Source organism: Aplysia californica, unplaced genomic scaffold (genome assembly GCF_000002075.1).
Source record: "Aplysia californica isolate F4 #8 unplaced genomic scaffold, AplCal3.0 scaffold00123, whole genome shotgun sequence".
NCBI classification, from domain to species: Eukaryota; Metazoa; Mollusca; class Gastropoda; order Aplysiida; family Aplysiidae; genus Aplysia; species Aplysia californica.
In genome coordinates, this window is record NW_004797393.1 from 1268740 (window position 1) to 1291592 (window position 22853).

Consider the following 22853-nt stretch of genomic DNA (forward strand, 5'->3'; position numbering starts at 1 on the left):
CTCTCTCTCTCTCTCTCTCTCTCTCACCCTCTCTCCTCATTTTATACCCTACTTTCGCCATCACCACCCCTTGCCCCACTCACACCCACCACTGTAAACATTTTAATATAACGTGAAAGAGCTGAAACATGGTAGTGTCAAGAAACAATATCATAATTAATGTATGATGGATAGAGTCTCTATGCTAGAAAACAAACTAAAAGTGAGAAGCAATAAACTGCTGGTCATGGCCTCCGGTACTTTAACCAAAAACTTTTACTTTCTACACACCCACACGCTATATCGACGTGCACTAGACCTGTAAATATGTAATAAGAACAGTCCTGTATGATTACAAAAAGTCAATTGATACTGTACTAGTGACGCTGTTCCATGCAGATTAAGTCTACAATCAGATATTATACAAAGCTGGACAAAGTTAGCACACAACAGTTTTCCATCATTATGTAATCAAACGTTCTTCATCACACTTTTCAGAACACTGTTGTAACAAAGTGGGAAATGTGTCAAATGCTAATTATTGAACTTCGTGTACAGCTGGGGTGACGATGGATAAAGGGAGGGAAGGGAGGGGGTAGGTCTATTGTTTTCGGCCCAGACTCTGACAGCCGTGTGCCTATCGCTCCTCGTTATAATTCTCCTTATATAAATCTTCACTAGACTATTCCTCTTTTCTCTGGCTAGACTCATATGGGCCAGGTACGTTATTAGTGGGGAGAAAGCGATAAATAGTCACCAAACAGGAACTATAGGTGATTAAAAAGTCTATAAACAAAAAAGATTAGTGCCATGCTGACAATAAATGTTCTGATGATAGTTAAAGAAAGGTTGAATAATAAGTACATGTATTGCTGATGAAATATTTCATGTGTCTGTGCTGCTCAAGACTCAAGACAGTCTCATTACTGATTTTGTAAGCAACACGGAGGCCGATTTGGCAATTAAGGGATGCTATATTCACTCTTAGTCTTAGGGCAGTCGATGGATTTGCCCAGAGGACTGACGTCATCGTTGTACCCTCCGTGTTTGTTTGTCCTCGTACAAAGTTCCGCGATGTGACGGCTTGACGGGAGACGATTTAAAGTTACGAGCCGGTGCGATAAACAAAGGTGAAGGAATGAGGCTCTGTCGCGACAAAACAGCAGTGAATCCCACTTGTCTATTTGAATGCCTTCAAATCGGCAAACTGCTTTTTGAATGTTGAAACATGTTTATTCGGAATTACTTAAAACTGAATGAAAATCATCATCAGCAATAAATCGCTTGTCGACAGTCCAGCTGACAAAAATTTGACAGGCACCGCCAGTCTTGCCCAGTTAACAAACCGCCCCTGGGTACAATGTTGTGCGGATAACTAGACAGAGTCGTTGGCACAATTGTATGGATAACCACTCCGATCGTCTATTTTACAGTCAAACACAAGAACACACATACGTAGAAGAGAGTGAGAGAGATGCTTTAACTAATCTTTTTATATTATGGTATCAATTGCCACAGAGTGACACGGTGACAATTGATGCCAGCGTGAACTTCCGCTTACGCACGCCTATCTGTCCTTGTGTACGTGGGTGTGTGTGTGTGTCTCTCTCTCTCTCTCTCTCCCTAACCCCCGTCCCCCGGATTTATGTTCCCTGATATAATATATGGAAGCGTATTTCTGCTTGAGTTTGTGTGTGTTTGCGGCCTACTTCTAGAATCGCCTGTGTTGGTACAAAATACACTGAAGCCTAGGTTTGTCTTACAAAATCTTTCAAATGAGCTTGAATTTATGGAAAATGATATTACCTGATAAAAATAAGCTGTAGATAGTAGTTTTGAATACCATTGTGAATGTAAAAAGAAGAATTTGAGTGCAAAACATTAGGAAATTGACCTTTACTATTTCCTTTTGAACCCCGAAATGTAGTGTAATTACTTGTAAATGACTTATCAACTTATGAGAGGGGGTTAGATCTATAATTTATTCATGTGTTCGTTACACATTATGAATAGAAAGCTAAAGGTAGAGCGTTGTTTTCAGACTTGACATTGCTTCACTCGGTGGCAATTTACGCTACCTTATATTATATAGATATCTATTGGAATTATCATCAGTAGGCTAGTTACTTTTCCATCTTTGATAGAAACGGCAGTAACTTTAAATTTCGAGTACAAAAAATGTATGTGAGAGAGGGAGCATTTGAATGCTTCCAATACCCATTCTTCCTAACTTTATGCATGCTACCTGCCTCAACTCAATGGAGACCTGGTCTCTCATACTTCATACTCATGGTGTCAGTAAGGTACAAGACAATAAATTAATTATTAAAGTCCTCTGTGGAAGGTCAGGTGAAATTGAAAAAAGTAGAAAAAAGTCCATTCTCTTCTGGAGTCCTAAAAGAAAATGGTCTTATAGGCTTAGGACTGCCGCACAGATGATTACAAGCTTAGGACTTAGTTTTAGTTACGTTTTACGGTGCTCCAAATTGCATAAGGTCATATGAGCACCAAGGGGTGGATGCCAACAGAGAAGCCCAAACGGGGAATCAGGCTTACTCTGCTCACCTCTCTAGCCTCAACAGCACAAAGAGCAGTTCACAAGAAAGTGACAAACACTCAAAAGAAGTAGAGGAAAAATGACGATAGTAAAGATGAGCAAAGAAAAAGCAGCAGTGTGAGCATGACATTGATAAAACACTTTTAAACAGCACATTTACAACTCTACTGTGCTGAAAAACATGTTAATATCCTTCCCTTAGGGAGTGGCCTAAAGACAACTTCAGTCTGAAGCACTGCCCTGGGAGGGGGGGGTAGGCTGAGGACTGATTTGGCATAAGGCTCGGCTCATAAAAATGTTTTTTCTTTTTTATGACGGACGAGGGAAGTACTATTAGGGAGGCTGAGAGACTTGAGTGGTTGTTGTCTTTCTTTGTTATGCAGCTGCCTGACTTCCTGAAAGTATGTCCAATCCATCGCCACCGCCTTCTTCCTACATCATCTCTGACTGGGATCTGTCTTGTTTTCCTTAACACTTCCTCATTGGTGTCCCTGTCTGTCCATCTGATCGTCAGTAAGTTTCTTAGACACTTGTTCAAAAAAACCTGGATCTTCTTTATGCAAGTCTGTGATGCGTTCCATGTCTCACAGCCATACAGTGGGTGGTTGGCGGGTGCTCTGGTGTGGTTTTCTCCTTCTTTCCTATAAAAAAATCTTGTCTCTATCTCCCCTCCTTCTTTTTTGTGTTACTCTCTTGTAATACCTCTAATCTTCTGGCGCTTGTATGACCTTATGCAGTTGCGAGTGCCGTAAAACACTTACTAAAACTAAAACTAAACTAAAACATCCATACAACAGGACCAAATTCACCTTTGAATTGAAAATCCTCAGCTTTGTTTGAAGTGAGATATCTCTGGTCTTCCAATTCCTATCCCAAATATATGAAAGCAGCCTGTGCTTTTCCAATGCGGGACTTTATTTCAACACCTATTCCTCCCTCTCTGTGAATTATACTCCCAAGATAGCCGAAGGATTCAACGTCTTCTAGTGCATTTCCTTCTATTGTGACCTACTCCTTTCATTGTGCATCTGCCCTTAGGACCTTTGACTTTCCGGGCTGGATCCTCAATCCAACAGACTCCGATAGGCTGTTAAATACTTAAGTCTTTGCTTGCATCTGTTCCTGGGTGTGTGACAGAAGCGCCAAGTCGTCTGCAAAATCTAGATTGTCCAACTGTCCCTGGTGTCCACTGTATACCATTTCTATGTCCTCTGGTGGTTTCCTTCATCAGGCGGTCGACTGCCAATATGAAGAGGAAAGGTGATAGTAAACATCCCTGTCTCACGCCAGTCTTGATGTCAAAGTTGTCAGTGAGCTGGCCATCATGTACAACCCTGCAACTTGTCCCTTTGTACATGCTCTTGAAGAGGTTCACCAACTTCTATGGGATTCCATGGTGACGGTGGAATCAGGCTCTCATCAATTTTTGGGCATGTAGAGTTTATTGGTATCATCTTAAAGCTTATTCATTTGTCTTACTTTGGATGAAAAAAATATCCACTTAACTTGCGCACAAGTTGAGATATTTGTGAATGAAGGGGTGGAGGTCACCTGGTTTCAGAGGTAGAAAATAAGAGAGAAATGGCCGCTAAAGATTAGTTTTTTTCCTTATCTTTATAGTAGGTGGAAACTGAAATTTTACATTTTTTTTGTGCCTTTAAATAACGTTTTTCAGTAAAATTCACACTGAAATGTGTTCTTTAATGGGCATGAAAGTGTTGAGCCAAAAAACAAAAATCCGATAAAAATTCACTAATTTGCGAAAAAATGCCAGTTTCTTCACTTTGATTATCTTGACGAGAGCCCAATTTTATCACACTGGCTAATATAGAGAAAATTTCAAAGTGAGAAGTTGTTGTCTTTGACTGGTGGTTGCAAGAGCAGGTTGGCCTGTTGTATGTTTAGTGTACTGGGTGTGTACTGAAGGTATGCACATAATATTTATCACGACACAGTGGAATCAGGCAGTTGCCAGTTTTTGGGCATATGGAGTAATTGGTATGATTTTAAAGCTTTTTCTTTTGTCTTGCTTTTGTTGAAAAAAAATACTCATCTCTTTTGAATAGAAGTTTAGACATTTGCCATTGAGGGAGGTGGGGGTGGCCTGGTGTCAGAGGTAAAGCAAGGGGCAAAACGGAAGCCATAGTTTGATGTAATATATATGATGGATATTATTAAAATGCATATATAAGTAATTTTTGGGGGCTTCATGTCTTCTTTTTTTTCTTAGTACTCTATCCTCGAGGGGGGCTCTTGTGGTCTAGAGGGTACGGCGTTTGCCTCTGTTTTAATAGGTCCAGTGTTCAAAACTTGACTGCGAAGAAAAATATTCTTCTCTAAAATCCTTTCACCTCCTTTCCTGCTCTACAACTATATTCTGTCATCTGTTTTTGTCTCCATTTTCTGCTCCCCACCCCTTCCTCTGGACTCCTGACTCTTTCTGCAGCCTTCCTACTGCTACTCTTTGGCTCCTTTTTACTGTTGTCTTTCAGCCACACCCCTGATCTTATGGTAGGTAAGATTTAACACCTAGCCTTCTCGGATAAGGGCGATAAATTCTCAGAGGTCCCATGTGCTAGCTGTGCATATTAAACATCCATTGGTGGTCCAAATCGACAAGAGAAGCCTCCACCCGGGCAAAATTCAAAATTAATTCCTACCAAACTGAAAATGTTTAATGTGTCCTGCACGCTCACATGACCTTATGCAGTTGTGAATTGCAAGCACAGTAAAACACTTACCTAAACAATAACCCCAAGGGGAAGTAGTGATAGCCCTTCAATTCAAGACTTTTCAATTCTGGTATGGTATGTGCAGTTTTCTGCAACTCTGAGACTTAAGGAAATGGGGTGGGGTGGATAGGGTCTATCTGTGGTCTCTTTTTATCTGTTATAGCCCTTGTGTTAGGGAGCTTTTGTTTTTCCCTGCTCTTTGAATGGGTGCAGCACTAGTTGCTTCATGACTTGTGGCTTTTATGAAGATTGGTGACATATGTGGTCATCTTTGTTAATCCTTTTTGAATTTTTCTTCTCCTTCTTTTCTATCTTATGCCCAATCTTAGAAAAATGACGATGCGTGATTACTAAATTTGACTTGAGAATGAGCTCTGCGTTTGATTTGTAAATTGCTTCCACTTTTTTCTTTTTGTTCTTTTAAACTTTAAAATGTTTTTGAGTTTAAAAAAAGTTCTTTCAGCTTGCACTGTTGAGGTATGGAATATCATTTTTCTTTTTGATCCATTTACAGGAGTGTTGTTGAAAAGAATATTCCACCATGCCTACAGCAACATCAGAGGCTCTGAGTGCCCAAGGTTTGTTTTTCAAAAACAGTTTGTTATCACCTAGTTTTTGCAATTGTATTTTGTATGATTGTGTCGATTTCAACTACATCTATTTCTTAATTTCTTTTTCTTTTCCATGTTAATAGCTCTTGATATATTAAAGGACTCGATGGATATGCTTCCTTGGGGTGGGGGCTGCTGAAGTAAAAATATTTCAGTAACAGTAGTATCCAAGTTTGTTTCAATTAATATGTGAAAGTAGTGAAAGTAAACAACTTTCTTTTGTGCAACCGCAGAAAATATGAGTAAAGTTAAAATCTAACTTATGGAATGTAGCCTGTTATATCATGTTAACTGCTTATCCTTTTTAAAACACATGTTCTGTTTTTGCCATGTCAAGATATTTGTAATAAGTGAAGTTTACTTTTCTCATTCATCTTTAAACTGACACCTCAGTCTCTAGTGTGAAAGCTGCTGTTCGCCATAGGGTCTCCTGCCCCCCCCCCCCCCCCCAACCGCCCATAAAGTTTTTGGTCTCTCTGCCTAGCCTAGGGTTGGGTCAAGTGAAGTTTATAAACTGAACTGTTTATGTTGAGGGAAGATAGGCTCTACACAAAGCGGCACACTTTTAAATGTAATTTGTGAGGTGCGCTGACAAAATGAGTTACTTCTCGCAATCCAAGACACCCGCGTCAGATTAATAGATTTTACATTAATGCCATTTTATTTGAGTCTACCTTGTCTTTTATTATTTCATACTAACAAATTGTACAAACTTTATAAAGTTAATGTATTAATTTCCATAAGGCTAAAATCAGAGAAGTAACTCTTTTTGTCCGCACACCTCACATTTTATCACAAGCTCATTCATAGCTTTTACCTATTTTTTTTGTTGTTGCCACTGTCGGCTCATTATGTTGTGTTAATCTAGCACAGTTCAGGCAACTTCTACTTTATTTTTTTCCAACTTCACTTTGTTTGTGAGGTTTCTGGTAAAATAATAAAAAATTTCCTTTTCACTGGCCACTGATTGTTGGCAGCTCTGTATACATGTACATACATGTACACTTTTTAAAATGGTAGTGGCAGATTCGAATTCAGAAAGCCTTTCTCTCCATATGTCATATTTAAAGCTGCTATGTGTATAATGTTTGTACTGCAGCTTGTCTATATGAGGATTTATGTCAAAAACATTTTTTCAAAGCTCACTTCCATACCTCCTCCCTCCCCCCCCCCCCCCCACCCCCACTCCCCAACTTCAACCTTTGAAAGTTTGTGTTGTTTGGTTGGTTTATTGGAGTTTGAGCTTTACCAAGTAGATACAGGCTATTCATAACTTTCTTGTCATTGTTTGCATTGAGCTGTGGACTAAAGTTTTAATTATAGTTAAATTTGAATTTTGAATTATGATTTGCAAAAGTAAGTTACCTTTGGACTGCTTAAGAAATGTGTTCTAAAATCTAGTTTCATATGTGCAGGCTGATATACCAACTTTCCATACTCCTAATCTAATGTGACCTCTTGTGAATACTTGCAGAAGCCATCGAGGTGGTGGGAGACCAGCTAGATGACCTTCTGGATGTTGGGGCTCGTCCTGCTGATCTTGATTTCCTCAGGGCTCTCCTCACAGACGACAAGCTCTTTAACATTGTTGATGTGAGTGACAATGCCAAGTGCTCTGTTGCAGGCAGATATCAATAGCCTTGGGTTTGAATTTGAGTTCCTTTTTTTTTCCACCCATAACAAGGTATCGACATTGGCTACATTTTTGCGGTGGCAACAGGTTATGGAAACGTAGCCTTGCTTGGGCTATCAGATGAGAGGAAAACAAGATAATACAAGAAAGTTATGTTGGCATAACGGTAATCAGAAATGAGTAGCATTTAGAAATTTTATTCGGGAAACACCACAGCAGTATTTGACTTGATTGGAAGGACATATTGCCTAAAGAATCTGTATCAAAGAATGTATTGGATTATATTTTATGCATGCAATACTTTTTGGGTCAATACAAGTTACTTCAGTGTATGTCAGAAAGCTTGCTTGTGAAACTACCTAAGAAAGGAGACCTGCATGAGTGTAAAAACTACAGATGAATCATGCTCCTGTCCATTCCTGGGAAGATTTTAAGTCGCGCCATACTGGAAAGACTGAAGGAAGCCATGAATGCAAAACTAAGAGAGGAACAGGCAGGCTTTTGTAAAAAGAGATCATGTACAGATCACATTGCAACTTTGAGGATAATAGTGGAGCTGTCCACAGAGTGAAACTCTTCCCTGTACGTTAACTTTGTTGACTATGAGAAAGCTTTTGACACAGCTTAGATAGGGACTCAATATGGAAGCTCATACGCCGCTACGGAATACCTGACAAGCTAGTGAGATTGATCAAGAAGATGTATGAGGGAATGAGTTGCAGTGTCTTACTTGGAGGGCAACGGACAGACTCGTTTGAAGTGAATACAGGAGTGAGACAGGGATGCCTGCTATCGCCTTTTCTCTTTTTATTAGCAGTGGATTGGATAATGAGACAGACAACATCGGGACAGCGTGGTGGCATACAGTGGACACTTTCCAGTCAGTTGGAAGACTTGGACTTTGTCGACGACTTGGCACTTCTTGCTCACAGTTGAGCCCAGATGCAACTGAAAACAGATCGCCTCAGGACCTTCTCCGGTAGTGTTGGACTCCATATTCACATGGATAAAACGAAAGTTCTACAAATGAATGCAGCCGACGTTCCTATCACACTGCAAGGGGCACCGTTGGCGTATGTTGAATCCTTCACCTACCTGGGAAGTGTCATCAACAAGGCAGGGGGAACAGACGAAGACATCAAGGTCAGAATCCAAAAGGCAAGAGCAGCATTCATCATTCTCAGGAATATATGGATGTCTAAGGAACTGGAATTGAACACCAAGCTAAGGATCTTCAAAACAAACGTGAAGACTGTTCTACTGTATGATTCTGAGACATGGAGGCTCACAGCATCAGCAGCAAGGAAACTGCAGAGCTTCATAAATGGTTGCCTACGAAGGATAGTAGGGATCAAGTGGTATGATCGAGTCACTAATGCTCAACTGTGGGAAAGAACAAGCCAAAGGCCAGTAAAGGAAGACATACAGGTGAAGAAATGGAAATGGACTGGACACACCCTGAGGAGACCCCCGACAAGCATCAGTGGAACCCTCAAGGAAAACGTAAGAAGGGAAGACCGAAGATGACATGCAGGCGAGCGGTACAAACGGAAATTGAAAAAGTGGGGACATCATGGAAACAGATAGAAAAGGATGCTCAGGACAGGCTTAGCTGGAGTAATGCTATTGATGGCCTGTGCTCCACTGGGAGTTTAAAAGGGCAAGAGAGGGAGATGTCATAAAGCAAGATGAACAAACTATACTTAAGAATTTGGCTTTATTAAACAAAAAATATTCGACTAGTTTGAGTGGTAGACAGAAACTGACTAAAATACACAAGTGGATGGACACTAGACACAGCGCAGATAGGTGACACACTGAGAGACACAAACACCATGACAGACGAGACAAGTGAACAAATATCACCACAGTCTCTACCTGAGATCTCAGTTTTGGGAATCGGGGAAAGGTGGGCAAAGACAAGCGAGAAACACAAGGTTTAAGAATTAAGAACCCGTGAAGTTGGCGCTGGTGGCCTAGTGGTTAGGCTAGCAGACTCGTAATCGCGAGGTTGCGGGTTCGGGGGTTCGAGACGCGGGCCTGATGTTGTGTCATTGGGAAAGGCACTCTACTTGAATTTTCTTCACTTTTCCCAGATGGGAATGAGTGCCGGGCCAAAGACAACGAAAGATCTTGTCATTATGTTAGTGTTTTAGCGCCTATAAATGGCCGCTTGCACTGTATGCTTCCCTGGAAGTTGAGGTTGTTTCAGAATGCTCCCAGGTCTGCTGGGGTAATAGTATAGATTGTGAAGCGCATAGAGCTTGCTGTTGAGCGGGGATTTGCGCTATACAAATGCTTTCTATTATTATTATTATTGAAAAAAGAGGAAACTGTAATGCTACCTTTTTTTTAACTCTTAACATTTCATGACACATACAGTCCATGAATTGTCCGCGATAGCCACCCTTTGTCCAGGCGAAAAGATGGTTGTTTTAGACAGGTGGACGTCTTGGACAGTGACATAACAGATGATAAAGAAAATGCAAAGGGGCAAGGGGTCTTGTACAGCTTGCTTTATGGCAAGTTTGACTGTACTTTGACAGAACTGTGAAGAAAGCCAGCAAGATCTCTGGATATTATTTTACTAGAATTGATGTAATGTATAACACCACAAGTATAAAAAAGATTAAAAAGCATTATAAACCGCTCATCACACCCCCTTTCCACGTAAATTGTAAGATATGTCACGCAGCAGCAGATATGTGCCGCTAAAAACAAAGAAAGAATGATATAAAAGAAGTTTTTTGCCATCTAGCATAAGGCTGTAATCAGAATAAGCATCGATGTGTTTTGCTCTTTCGAGTATGTATCTATATAACTCTGAAGATTTTGTAATTAAATTCCTTCATGTGGTTGAATGATGCATCTGATGTGATAGGTACATTTTGTCAGCTTTTCTTCTCTTTTCATACTGAATTTTAATGAGAGTGATATTATATAGTTAAAATTTTTATGTATACCTGCATGTGTTTTTACGGTACTGTACAGCCTGTAACAATTTCCCCCTGGGACAATAAAGTATTATCTTATCTTATCTTATCCATCCTCTTTAGCTAGAAATAATGGAAAGTTTATATATACTCTCTTTTAAACACAATACTGCTATGCCAAATTTTGGTAGAAGCAAGCACTGTAAAATTTGGGCATTAATTTAAAAAAACACGTCTTTTGTTCTCCGACTCAAACAGCCTGTTTTTTTTTCTTTTTCTTTCTTTCTGTGTAGGTCCATGAGGATCTGGAGGTCCAGCTTCCCCCGGCCAAGCACAATGAGGCAGTGGGCACCACCAGGGACATGCTGGATCTGCTGGAAGAGTTTGTCGACATGCCTACTGCCAAGGAACTCATGGATATCTTGGATAATCCCCACTTCCGGGTTTGTCACATACGCTACAGCTGAAAATATTTTGTTATTGATTGTTTGTTTTGTTTTGTGCTATGTAATGGATGGCTCAGGTTTAAATCCCCAACTGAACTTAAGTCAGCTCAACTCTTTGAACCTGAAGTTCCCTCCCCACAGACACATGCCTGGGTTTCGCCCTCTGCACTTTGACTTCAAAGTCAATATTCTCAGGCAGGAAAGATACTTTAATCAGTGAGGCTAATCTTCCTCAGATCTGAGGAATTTTGGGTTTTGAGCCTTCCGGGGAAATTTCTCCTCGATATTGCGTCCTTCCAAGTCTCATAAAAGTCGGGGCACCAGTGTATGCGAAAATGTGATTCAACGAGCGCGAATTTTTAATTCTGCGAAGCCATCATCGATATCTCACGTGCCACATTTAAACTGTGCGTGACTATATTTTGATTTCTCTCTTTTATTTTTGGATGGCTCTCTTTATTCTCGATTCTCATTCATTTGCACGCCGTTTCCAGGCTTGCTTCATACGGACTTCTTCCTCCCCTAGTTTGGTCATGGCACCAATGATTTTCCTCCTTTTTGACTTCCTGTCATTAGCATCACTGTTTAATTTGTGATTTTGAATGACTTCACTCGGTCAGGAAATAAAACTAAGTAATCTCATATCAAGGGTTGCCCAACAGTTGAATGAAGGGCATAGTGATAAAGATGATCAATGTTGGGAGCATTATTCCAGGGTCTACAGTACCTAAATATCAACACTGACAGTGCCACTCTAGGTTTACAGAGTGAAGTAAGGCTGTTTTTTTATGGTGTATAAAATTGATTAATGGATTTTTTTTTCAAATACAAAGTTTGAGAGAGAAAACTTTGAGGAGCCAAGCCTCCCGACAAGTCTGATAGCATAATTAAGGGGGCACAAACACATGAAGGGCAGAAGGGGAAAACAGGGGATATCACTTTGTAGCATTTTAAGAAAAACAAAACTGAAGTGCTTGACAGCCCATTTTTTTCCATAGTTAAAAAGTACTAATTTTCCATGCCTGATATTGAATGACTGATCAGGCTTTAGCTCTGGACCTCCTCCCACCAGGGCAGTGCTACTGACTGAAGTTGTCTGTTAGTTTAGTTTTAGTAGAGGTTTTACGGCAGTCGCAACTGCATCAGGTCATATGAGCGCAAGAAGATTAGAGGTGTTACAAGAGAGTAACAAACATAAAAAAGAAGAAGGGGAGATAAGGACGATAGATCTTTGATAGGAAAGAAGAAGCAAACTACACCAGAGCACCCGCCAAAAACATGAAGAATTGTAAATGGGCTGATTTATCACTGTCATGCTCATACTGTGCCGGAACAAGACAGAGGGGAACTGCTGCTTTTTCTTTCCTCGTCCTATCGTCATTTTTTTTCCTCTACTTCTTTTGTATGTTTATCACTCTCTTGTGAACTGCTATTTCCGGGGTGCCTTGATAGTCGAGGCAGACTTTGTGCTGATGAGGCTTGAGAGGTGAGCAGAGTAAGCCTGATTCCCCATTTGGACTTCTCTGTTAACATCCACCCCTTGGTGCGTAAAACCTTACCTAAACTAAATCTAGCCCTGGACCCTTAGATGGGCCAGAAGAGGTGCGTAAAGACTTTCTAACCCTTTATCACAATTCAAATCATTGAAAAACTGGCGTCTCCCATTTCCCCCCTGGTCACTTCACATTGATTAGAGGTAGATGTTTTCTGACACTAATATAGAACATAATGATATCATTCCAGGCTCTAGTTGTGGCCCATGATGACATCACCAATAAAAACTTCGAGGGCGACATCGAGAGAACCCATCAGCTGTTGTCCCCGCCTCCTCCTGTATTCTCTTCCATCGAAGAACAGGTTCGGTTCGTCAACATCAGGAAGTCGCAGACGGAGCCCCTGGTGAGAAAACATGGGACTTGTTCTTGATGAAATGGATATACTTGTATTTATTATGTTGTCTCTGTTCTTGTTGAAGTGGATATTATGTCGTCTCTATTCTTGTTGGTGGATAATTTCTGTTCTTGTTGAAGTGGATATATTACGTCTCTGTTTTTTTTTACGTGGATGTATTACGTCTCTGTTCTTATTAAAGTGGATAATATTTTTATGTCGTCACTGTTCCATCTCTTCCTGTTTCGTCTATTTCTCTATCTCTGTGTTGCAGTTGTTTTTTTGTTTTTTTTTGTATTTTCAGTAGAATTCTCTTAAAACAAAATGGGTCTGCACCAAATTGTCTTCTGTGAAGCCCTAAATTTGGATTTAGAGAGATTATTCAAAATGCATGAACCTTAAATGGAAGTAGTCTTATAGTAGACTTTGAAACTTCATCAAAACCTCACTAAGGTATCTCTTGGTTCCCCTCCCCGCGGGACGGTGCCACTGACTGAAGTGTCTATAGGCCATTCTCAAAGGGGGGACATTTCTCGTTCTAATGCACAGTGGAATTGTAATTGGGCTGATCCAACTATGTCATGCTCATAACTGTGCCTGAACTACAACTGGGAACTGCTGCTTTTTCTTTCCTAAACCTTACTATCATCATTTTCCTCTACTTCTTTTGTATGTTTGTCACAGTCTTGTGACCCGCTATTTCCGGGGTGCCTTGATAGTCGAAGCAGACTTTGTGTTGTTGAAGCTAGAGAGGTGAGCAGAGTAAGTCTGATTGCCTGTAAGGACTTCTCTGTTGACATCCACACCTTGGCACTCATATGACCTTATGCAGTTGCGAGCACCGTGAAACCTCTGCAAAAACAACTCTCTTGGTTCCTTCAGGGAATCACAGTGAAGCTGGATGAGATGAATGACCTGGTGGTAGCTCGTATCCTGCAAGGCAGTATCGTTGACAAACAAGGTATTCTTCATCATCTCTATCATCATAATTGTCAGCTTTTTACTGCTACTCCTTGATTCCTTCTTACTGCTGTCTTTCAGCCACACTCCTGATCTAAGGGAAGGTAAGATCTGACACCTAGCCCTCTCGGATAAGGGCGCAAAATCTCGGAGGTCCCGTTTGCAAGTTGGAGCACGTTAAAGATCCCTTGGCAGTCTTAGAATTAATAAGAGTAGGCTTCGGCTGCCACCCGCGCAAAATTCAAAATTAATTCCTACCAAATTGAAATTATTAAATGTGTCCCGTGCACTCATATGACCTTCTGTAGTTGCGAGAGCTGTAAGACGACCGAGACAAATCATTGTCAGCAGCTGCAGCAGTGGCAACAGCATTGTCTTCATGACTGTCATCCTCTTCCTCCTCATTGCTAACTGGATCTTTTGCAATGCCTCTGCAAATATTACCTGAACCTAAGGTTTATCCTCAGACAGAAAAAGATATTCTTAATAACATGTATTAAAAACTGATAAAAACTTTGTTAATGTTTTGGTATCTAGTTTTCATCGACCTACATCTGCTTAAAACCTTCCCTTTTTTCTCTAAAAATATTTCCTTTACCTCCTTTCCTGTTCTGTTCTATTTCTACTGTTACTCCTGGCACCTTCTTGATGCTGTCTTTTAGCCACATCCCTGATCTTCGGGTAGGTAAGATCGAATAGCTAGCCTTCTCAGACAAGCACAAAAAATCTCAGAGATCCCATGTGCAAGTTGTGTCCTTGAGAAAGACGCTTTTGATGAAATTTTCTACTTGACACGGTCCTATCTAAGATGGAGGTCCCACCTCTAAAACGATTGTAAAGTGTTGAAAGGGGTGCTAAACATTAGGCACATTGTTGCATTTCCATCGTTTGCAGACCTGGGTCTGTGGTGCAGCTGTCAGGCTCTTTGCTGTCACCTCCAGGAGACCTGATTTTGATTCCGGAGTGAGGGGGGGGGGGAGAGAGAGAGAGAGAGAGAGACGACGTGTGTGCTATAACGGTTAGGTCCTCGACATCGCAGGGGGGGGGGGGGGGTGATTTTTTATAGATTATCTCACTTTTTCTACTGAGATGTTGCATCCCTCTCAGCGCAGGTTTGGCCTGGCCTGACAGTCAGAGTAGGAAGCCTGCTTCCTAATTGATTTAGATAATGTAAATGGGAAAGGGCATAAAAAACACAAATGTGTCACGATGGGTGGAATCAGGGGCTCATCAATTTTTGAGCATATGGAGTCATTGGTATCATCTTAAAGGTTCTTCCTTCGCCTTGCTTTCAAAGAAAAAAAGTATCTTTTATCTTGAATAGAAGCTGAGATATTTGAGATTGAAGGAGGTGGGGGTCACCTTGTTTCAGAAGTAAAATCAGCGAGAAAATGGCCACCAAAGTTAGGTGACTTTCGTAGCTTAAGAGTCCTTGGAAACTATACATTTACATTTTTTGTGCCTTTAATCAACGTTTTTCCATAACATCCTCACATAGAAGTGTTTTTGAATGGACATACGAAGTGTTGAGCCAAATAATAAAAATTCGAAAAAAATTTCCAAACTGGCAGAAAAAGGCAGATTTCTCTGATTTCTTTATTTAGACGAGTGCCTGATCTCACCACGATGCCTCACATATATTAAAAAAGAATAAATCTTTTTTTGCAGGTATGTTGCACGTTGGTGATATCATCCGTGAGGTCAACGGCCTGCCTGTTGCCACGCCTGAGCAGCTGATGGAGATGATCATTGACTCGGACCCAGAAATCACACTCAAGATTGTGCCCTCTTTCCAGAATGTTCAGAAGACAGAACCGGTCAGTTAGAAACATTTATATCAGTGCTGTTCTGCTGTAACTGTGTGACTAGTTATTTTAACCCTATTCGTATGTCCTGGGGTCATTTTGTACCCCTGGGGTTGTATTCTTCACATTTTGGAATACTTCTTGTGTAAAGATCTCTTTGAAACTTTCATTTATTCTCAAAAAATCATTTTGACAGACTGCTATGCAAAGCGTAAGGATCGGATTAACAAGTAAATTTCCTCTTTGGAAAGTGGTGGCACAGAGTTCCACCCGTTGTATGGATATGATAGAAAAACACGGGTAGGGTTATCGAATTTTTCAACATTTACAAAAAACCCCAAATCCCTCTGGTTTTGAATGAGAGAAGACATTGTCATCCTTTTCCAGAACATTCGGGAAGACCGAACCGGTCAGTTAGACAGAAAGATTTATCTCTTTGCTGTTGTGATGTAACTGTGTGACTGGTTATTTTAACACTTTGCAGTCACACAGCCAACAGTATAAAATACCCCATCTGGTCACCCAGCCTGGAAAGTGACTGCAACAGACTTCTCGGGCCTGGCACAGAACTGCGCCAGTTGACCGGAATGGATAATTTTCATCGCCGCATTAATACGCCAAGTGACCACAGTGTTAAAGAATATTCCAACATTCACACAAAAAAGCCCTTTCTGGTTTAGAAAGAGAGAAGACACTGTTTCCCTCTTTCTAGAACTTCCAGAGGAAAGAACCAGGCAGTTAGATTTAAAAAATTGTATTATGATAAATAGCATTACATGGCACTCTATCCTGTTAGAAAACAAGCTCTGAGCGCTGTACAATCATTTTACTCTTTGAGGACGAAGCGGACACATGTGTCCGACCAGCAGCAGACCACAGGCAGTGTTGTGATACATTTCCAACCACCATACACAAATCAGAAATACCGAATTTTGAATTTTATAGGATGCTTGTTGTTGCTTGCATTGAGATTCCAAATAAAGCAAACAGAATTGAAGAATCTGTATGAATAACAAAGTTATGCTCCAACACAGCAAGTCTTCAAGTGCTGTCAAATGTCCTGAATTCTCATCTTCAATGAATTAAAGGAGGAGTACACAGACACAAAAAAAGCGCTGAAGTGAAAAAGAATGATGAAGAAGGATGTTTTTTTTTCACTTTCAAACGGGCGTTAAAAGAGACTTAGTATTTTCTCCTTCTCTCAACTTTTGTGGGAGGGATATCATTGGGGTTGCCCTCAAACCAAGTTGAGGGGGGGGCTTTTCTTTACTTTTACTCATTATATTGCTGATATGATGTGGATATGCTTTGTGGTTGGTTGGTGGGTGATCTGTTGTGGTTTGCTCCTTTTTTCCTAGCAAACATCTATCGTCCTTATCTCTCCTCCTTTTTTTTTTAGTGTATGTTACTCTCCTGTAACATCTGTCTATTCGTCGGTATTTATATTACCTTTTTGTTTTGCAAGTGCCGTAAAACTCTTACGAAAATTAAAAGTATGTGCTTTTTTCATGCTCGCCTACACACACGTTAGGTTGCTGGGTTTTTTTTCTTTTGCTAGTCCAACAGTACCTGTGGTATTGTCCTTTGGCTGGTGACATGTAGATTAAAATGAGGAAGTCTTTTTAATCCCTTCTGTGTATTTATTGTCTGTGACTGTCTCAGACCCACGTTAGTATACAGAGAAGGCCTAATAGTTGAAGGGTTAAACTGTTTTCTGTTGCTGTATAGGGTCAGGTCTAGCTAAGGAGAGGATAAAAGAAGTTGTTGGCAGGTGCTCTGATCGTTAAGGCGTAGGATGGTAGAAGTGTTTTATATTTTCGGTTATAGACAGTGAAAGATCTTGTCCGTTTGTTAGTGTTTGAGCGAGTGAAATCCGTAGCTTGCACAAAAAACTTCCCGGGAAGCCGATAATGTTTCTGAGCATTCTCAGAGAGTCTGCTGGGGTAATAATAGCTGTAAAGCGCATTGAGCATGCTGTAGAGTGTGGATATGTGCTATATAAATGCAATTATTTTTGTTGTTAATATTGTTATTATTATTATATTTTTGTTCTAATCTACGTTCTTTCATTTTGATATTTAATTTTTGAGGGCCATATATTCCTCAATGATTCTGTAACTTGTCTTGCTCTATGTCATGTAGGTATACATGAAAGCTCACTTCAAGTGGGACCCCCTGAAGGATCGGCTCCTGCCGTGTAAAGAAGCTGGACTGCCCTTCAACGATGGTGACATCCTGGAGATTCTTAGCTCTGATGACTCTAACTGGTGGCAGGTGAGGTTCCTTACGGGATGAGCCGCATGTTTCTTAACTCTTTAAACCCCATCGGATGCTGTGAGCGTCCAGTACTAGTGACAACTATTTCGTTTTAATTAGTACTAGTTTTTGCTTGTTTTTTGGAAATGTTCCTGATCCAAGTCTTTTAGTAATGACTAAGCCTATGTTTCGGCCATTTAGAAGTTGGAGGCCAGCTTTTGGGGTTATAATGAAACATAGTGCACCAGGTTTAGGTGACTAGAAAAAACTGTCGAAAACGGTGGAAAAAACTCTGGGTTTAAAGTGTTAAGAAGCCCATTAGGGGAAATCGCTCTCTCGGACTGACAAAGTACTATCTTCTCAACACCTTGCTTTGAGAAATTTGACATAAAAATGTTTACTTTTCACAGTATGTTAAGTTTTTCCTAATGCAATTTTTAAAATAATATCTTGATAATGACTCAAATATTCTTACGATTTTGATAGAGCAGATAGAGCTTTTGGTTTCTGACCTCATGGTCTTAGTAACTCAAAATGGACACAAAAATGTCAGATAGAACTTTCTAATTCAGATAATTTTGAGGCAGCGAAATATTTGGGCCCCTATTCATTTGGAAAGCTTGTACAGACCACCTCTCTTCCATCAGATTTGAAAGGTAAGATATTTCTTGCCACTATCTGAGGTCACGTTGAAAGTAAGTTCTGGCTATCCTGAAAGTTTTGCGTTTATTCTGTGCAGACATCTTTGTTTCAGTGCATTGTATGTGACAATTGTAATCTGTATTTCAGGTTTTCTTTTTTTCATTCTTTCTCTGTGAACTGTTTTATGGTTTCAAAGGAATGAAATTTTCTTGTCTATGTTGCCATTGCAAACTTGAAGGACTGGTCTTATCTACAACTGAGAACTGAGACTGATTGTAATAGAAGCTCTCCTTCAATTACATGTATTCTTTTCTATCTGGGTTTATTCTCTTGCATATTGATGGCTGAGCGCAAGAAGTGACAATATTCATTTTTTGCATTAATGGAGTAATTGAAATGGGTATTGAGATTTTAAGTAGCTCTTTTATCTCTGTAAATATCGAAGCCGTAGCTTAATTTGTTATTGAGATATTTTCCATTCTTTTTTTTGTTGCTATGTCATAAAGATTTAAATATCGTAAAAGTTTCAAAGTCATTTTTCTCGAAACTGAAAAACTGATATCGTCACTTCTTGCTCTCAGCCGTCAATATGTGAGTTTCAGCCTTTGCTGATTACTTCAGAAACTTAACGGTTTTGCACTAGTGTTGGGGTTCACACAAGACAAATATTGATGCCATTCATTGTTCACCGTGTGTCCTCTCAACTGCGATTGAAGTGAGCACTTGAAAGTATCCCAAAAGTGATGTTGAGCTCTCCCACTGTGTATGCACTGATACACATATGCACACACTTACTGATATTTGATGACAAGGATTTGATTTATCACACAGCTTACATTCCTGAGTGTTGTGTGTATGTGTGTGGGTGCAATTTTAGGGGGGGGGGGGGGGGGGTTTGGTCACTGTGTGCTTGACAATCTGTAATCAAGATGTGGGTGTTTGGCGGGTGCTCTAGTGTGGTTTGCTCCTTCTTTCCTATCCAACATCTATCGTCCTTATCTTTCCTCCTTCTTTTTTGTGTATGTTACTCTCTTGTAACACATTTATTCTTCGGCCCTTATATGACCTTATTGTGTTGCAAGTGCCATCATAAAACTCTTACTAAAACTAAACTAAGTAATCAAGATGAAAGAAAGGTTTACATTTATTCCTTGCTTACTCGTGTGTCCTTTGAAGGGTTAACACTACTCCTTGTGACACGTTGCGTCCACAGGCACGCCTGGCAGACATCAATGGTCCCGTGGGCCTCGTTCCTTCCCAAGCCCTGGAGGAGAAGAGAAAGTCCTTTGTCAACCCAGACCTAGACTACTCCAAGAGCAGTTTGTGTGAGTAGTGCATTCGTCTTTCTGGGTCAAATCACTGTTGCTTGTAGTTTTTTGCTTGTCAGAACTTGAAAAGAAATAAGATGACAATAGTTTCAAATTATAGTTGTTATTGTCAGTTCTTATATATTGCTCTCATGGCCACCTATCCAGGCAAATCATCTGTTCAAACAACCACTTCCCACTCCTCCCTTGCGTTTTTTCTGCATCATAATGACACTGATTCACATAATCAGTTTTATTGTTTTTTAAAGGTCTGTGGGCTGCCCAGTGGTGTTGTTTAGTTAGTGGATGGAGAAAAAAAGGTATTTATTTGGAAAAACCTTTTAAAAATAAAATACGACCGTATGCAGTTGCGAGCGACGTAAAACAATTACTGAAACAAAAAAGCACATTCAGTTATGATAATGATTTACTTATTCTGTAATGATAACTAATTTAAAACTAAATATGTCAATGTTCATTATGTAATCAAAGTGATTTTCCCTCTGAAAATGTAATAATACTAGTAATACTTCATTTTCAGAAAAGTTATAACTCTCTGGTAATTTTCTCGAGTTGTTCGCTTCTGACTATTTTTGTTTGAATGTTTAAAAATCAGAATGTTTTGTACAAATTTTCTTTCAGTTTGTGGGCTGACCAAGAGAAAGAAGAGGACCATTAAATATAATGCAAAAGACAACAAAGGTTTGTAGAGGGATGCTTGAGCAGCACATCTGTAGACATGGTGTTGCAGTTATTTAATCTTTAGCGAACTGTGTTTTCTCCCTTTAGACCAGTGCTACGTGGAAGCATTTGGCTTTTGCTGCAGTTTTTCTTATTATGCTTGTTTGTCGAAAATTGAGTATGGTTTTTATTGCTCTTTTCAGACTAAGAAATAAAGCTTGGCTGTTTTGTTCCAAGCTAGGCAAGGGAATTATCAGTTATATGCTAATTTTTACATTGGCAAAAGTTTATTTGATTTAGGATTCAAGCAGTTGTCTTTACGCTGAGATGAAAATTTTGTTTGATTTAAATTTGAAGGTTGTTAAAAGTGGACGCTGTCTCAGTCTGTAGAGAAAAAATTGCCATGATTATTTTGTCCCTGATTTTTTCAGAATATGATAAAGCTGATGTGCTAATCTATGAGGAGGTGCGTAGAATGTCGCCGTTTGAGCGTCCTTTCCTTGTCCTTGTTGGGGCGAAGGGTGTAGGACGGAGAGCGCTGAAGGAGAGGCTTATCAAAGATGACCCAAGGAGATTCGGAACTCCTATTGCTCGTAAGTGAATTATTTTTCTCAACTGTCTTTACTTACAGGGACCAGCATTTGTGATGTAGTGGTTAAGCACTTCACTGTTGCACATTGGAGACTTGAGTTCATATTTATGAGGTAAAAAATTAGAAGAGAGGAAATACTTTTAATCGTCTGTGAAATTTTTTGTTTTTGATTTGTTTTGAGCAGTTTTCATATTTTTAAGGACTGGTATTGGATTACGGTATTACTAGTTCAGGATTATTTAGATTAATTCTTAATTTGGCACTCATTTTCTTCCAAGTTTTTGAAGCTGAAGGTGCCATCTCTCATTCCTGTCCCTTACAAAAGCCACCTTTTTTAAATAGGGCCTGCCGTCTACATTTTAAAGCATTTTCTTTTCTTTCTTGGTTATTGGTCACAATTTGGTAGTACAAGTTTTGTCCTACTCTATATGGTCGCTTTTAAGCACAAGGGGGCTATCCCGAAAAATGCTATTTTGAGAAAATCGAAGGTAAATTTTTTGCCCCTTATTCTGTTTCTTTAAAATACAAGGAGAGTTTTCTCTTGAACCAAACAAATATACACATCTGTGAAACTTTTCTTATAGGTAGGGCAATGCCCACTTTTGGTGTTGGTCAAGGTTTCTGAAACCCCCGAAATCTGGGTTAGCCCACTTAATGTCCTTAAAAGCAACCGTATGTGAACAGAGAATGTGGAATGGAGTAAAATGGGGGAACTTAAAAAAACCCAAATGGTTTTGACTGAAATGACTGAAAGTCATACGCAGTCTCAGGGGAATACAACTTCTGTCATGTATGATATTAGCATGAATAATAGTTAAATAGTAACCAGCAGGATATTTATTTTTGAATTTAATTACACAGGCTCACATTTAACAAAATAATCTCAAAATGTTTCGACAGAAAGTCGTCAGATTAAGACATATTGTCATATTATCGCACACATTGTCAGTATTGCAGTTGTCCATGTTTAGATTTACAACAAGGTTTATGAAGTCTGTAAGATAAACTAACTCTCTTGAGTGCAGGCTGAAATTACATTTTGTTATGATACACTTCGCTGTTATCCTCTGGGCTTTTAAAAAGGAGAGGAAGTTCATTTTAGACTTACACACAGACACAAACATACACACTCACACTCACACACACACATACAAACACATGCACACACACACACACACACACACGCACTCACACACACACACACACATACACACTTACGTACATGGTCGCACACACATCACACATGAATAGCTGGAAAAGTCATTGGATGGGCAAACACAATAATGTATTACCACTTATCATTTGGGCGCTACTCAGTGACTGTAAGTCTCTGTGTGTGTATGTTTATGTGTGTATGTATGTGTGTGTATGTGTGTTGTGTGTGTGCATTTGTGCGTGTGTGTGTATGTGTACGTGGTGAAACACCAAACCAATGTGCCAGGATCTGGACAATAAAGATGTATCTTATCTAACTTATCTTATTTCAATCTCGCCTTCTCTTATCTTCTCAGACACATCTCGTGCTCCCCGGGAAAAGGAAGTGGACGGCCAGGGCTATTACTTCACGGATCGCGAGTCCATCGAGCGAGATATCCTTAGCAACCAGTACATAGAACACGGAGAGTTCAACCACAACTTGTATGGCACGCGGGTCGACTCCGCTTGGGATGTGGTGAAGTCTGGCAAGATGTGTGTGCTGGATATCAGCCCCACGGTGTGTGAGCGTTTTGTAGTTTTATGTTGGGGGGAGGGCGGAGGGGGGTGGGAGGATTCTTGTATGGTTTATTCCTTCTAATTTTTTCAAATATATGTGTGAGAGAGAGAGAGAG

The 22853-nt window shown here is 40.0% G+C and overlaps 1 protein-coding gene across 1 annotated transcript in view; it reads left to right on the top strand.

Annotated features, from left to right (window-relative positions):
* The window catches only part of LOC101859630 (MAGUK p55 subfamily member 2), a 31478-nt gene that overhangs the window by 1996 nt on the left and 6629 nt on the right, over positions 1–22853 (top strand). Inside the window, exons 2-12 of the mRNA XM_005096216.3 lie at positions 5783–5846; positions 7354–7472; positions 10739–10888; positions 12635–12790; positions 13664–13742; positions 15410–15558; positions 17689–17820; positions 19658–19769; positions 20394–20453; positions 20864–21025; positions 22536–22738. Of these exons, the coding sequence (XP_005096273.1) occupies positions 5810–5846; positions 7354–7472; positions 10739–10888; positions 12635–12790; positions 13664–13742; positions 15410–15558; positions 17689–17820; positions 19658–19769; positions 20394–20453; positions 20864–21025; positions 22536–22738 (1359 nt within the window). The 5' untranslated portion in view covers positions 5783–5809. The remainder of the gene's footprint in view (positions 1–5782; positions 5847–7353; positions 7473–10738; positions 10889–12634; positions 12791–13663; positions 13743–15409; positions 15559–17688; positions 17821–19657; positions 19770–20393; positions 20454–20863; positions 21026–22535; positions 22739–22853) is intronic.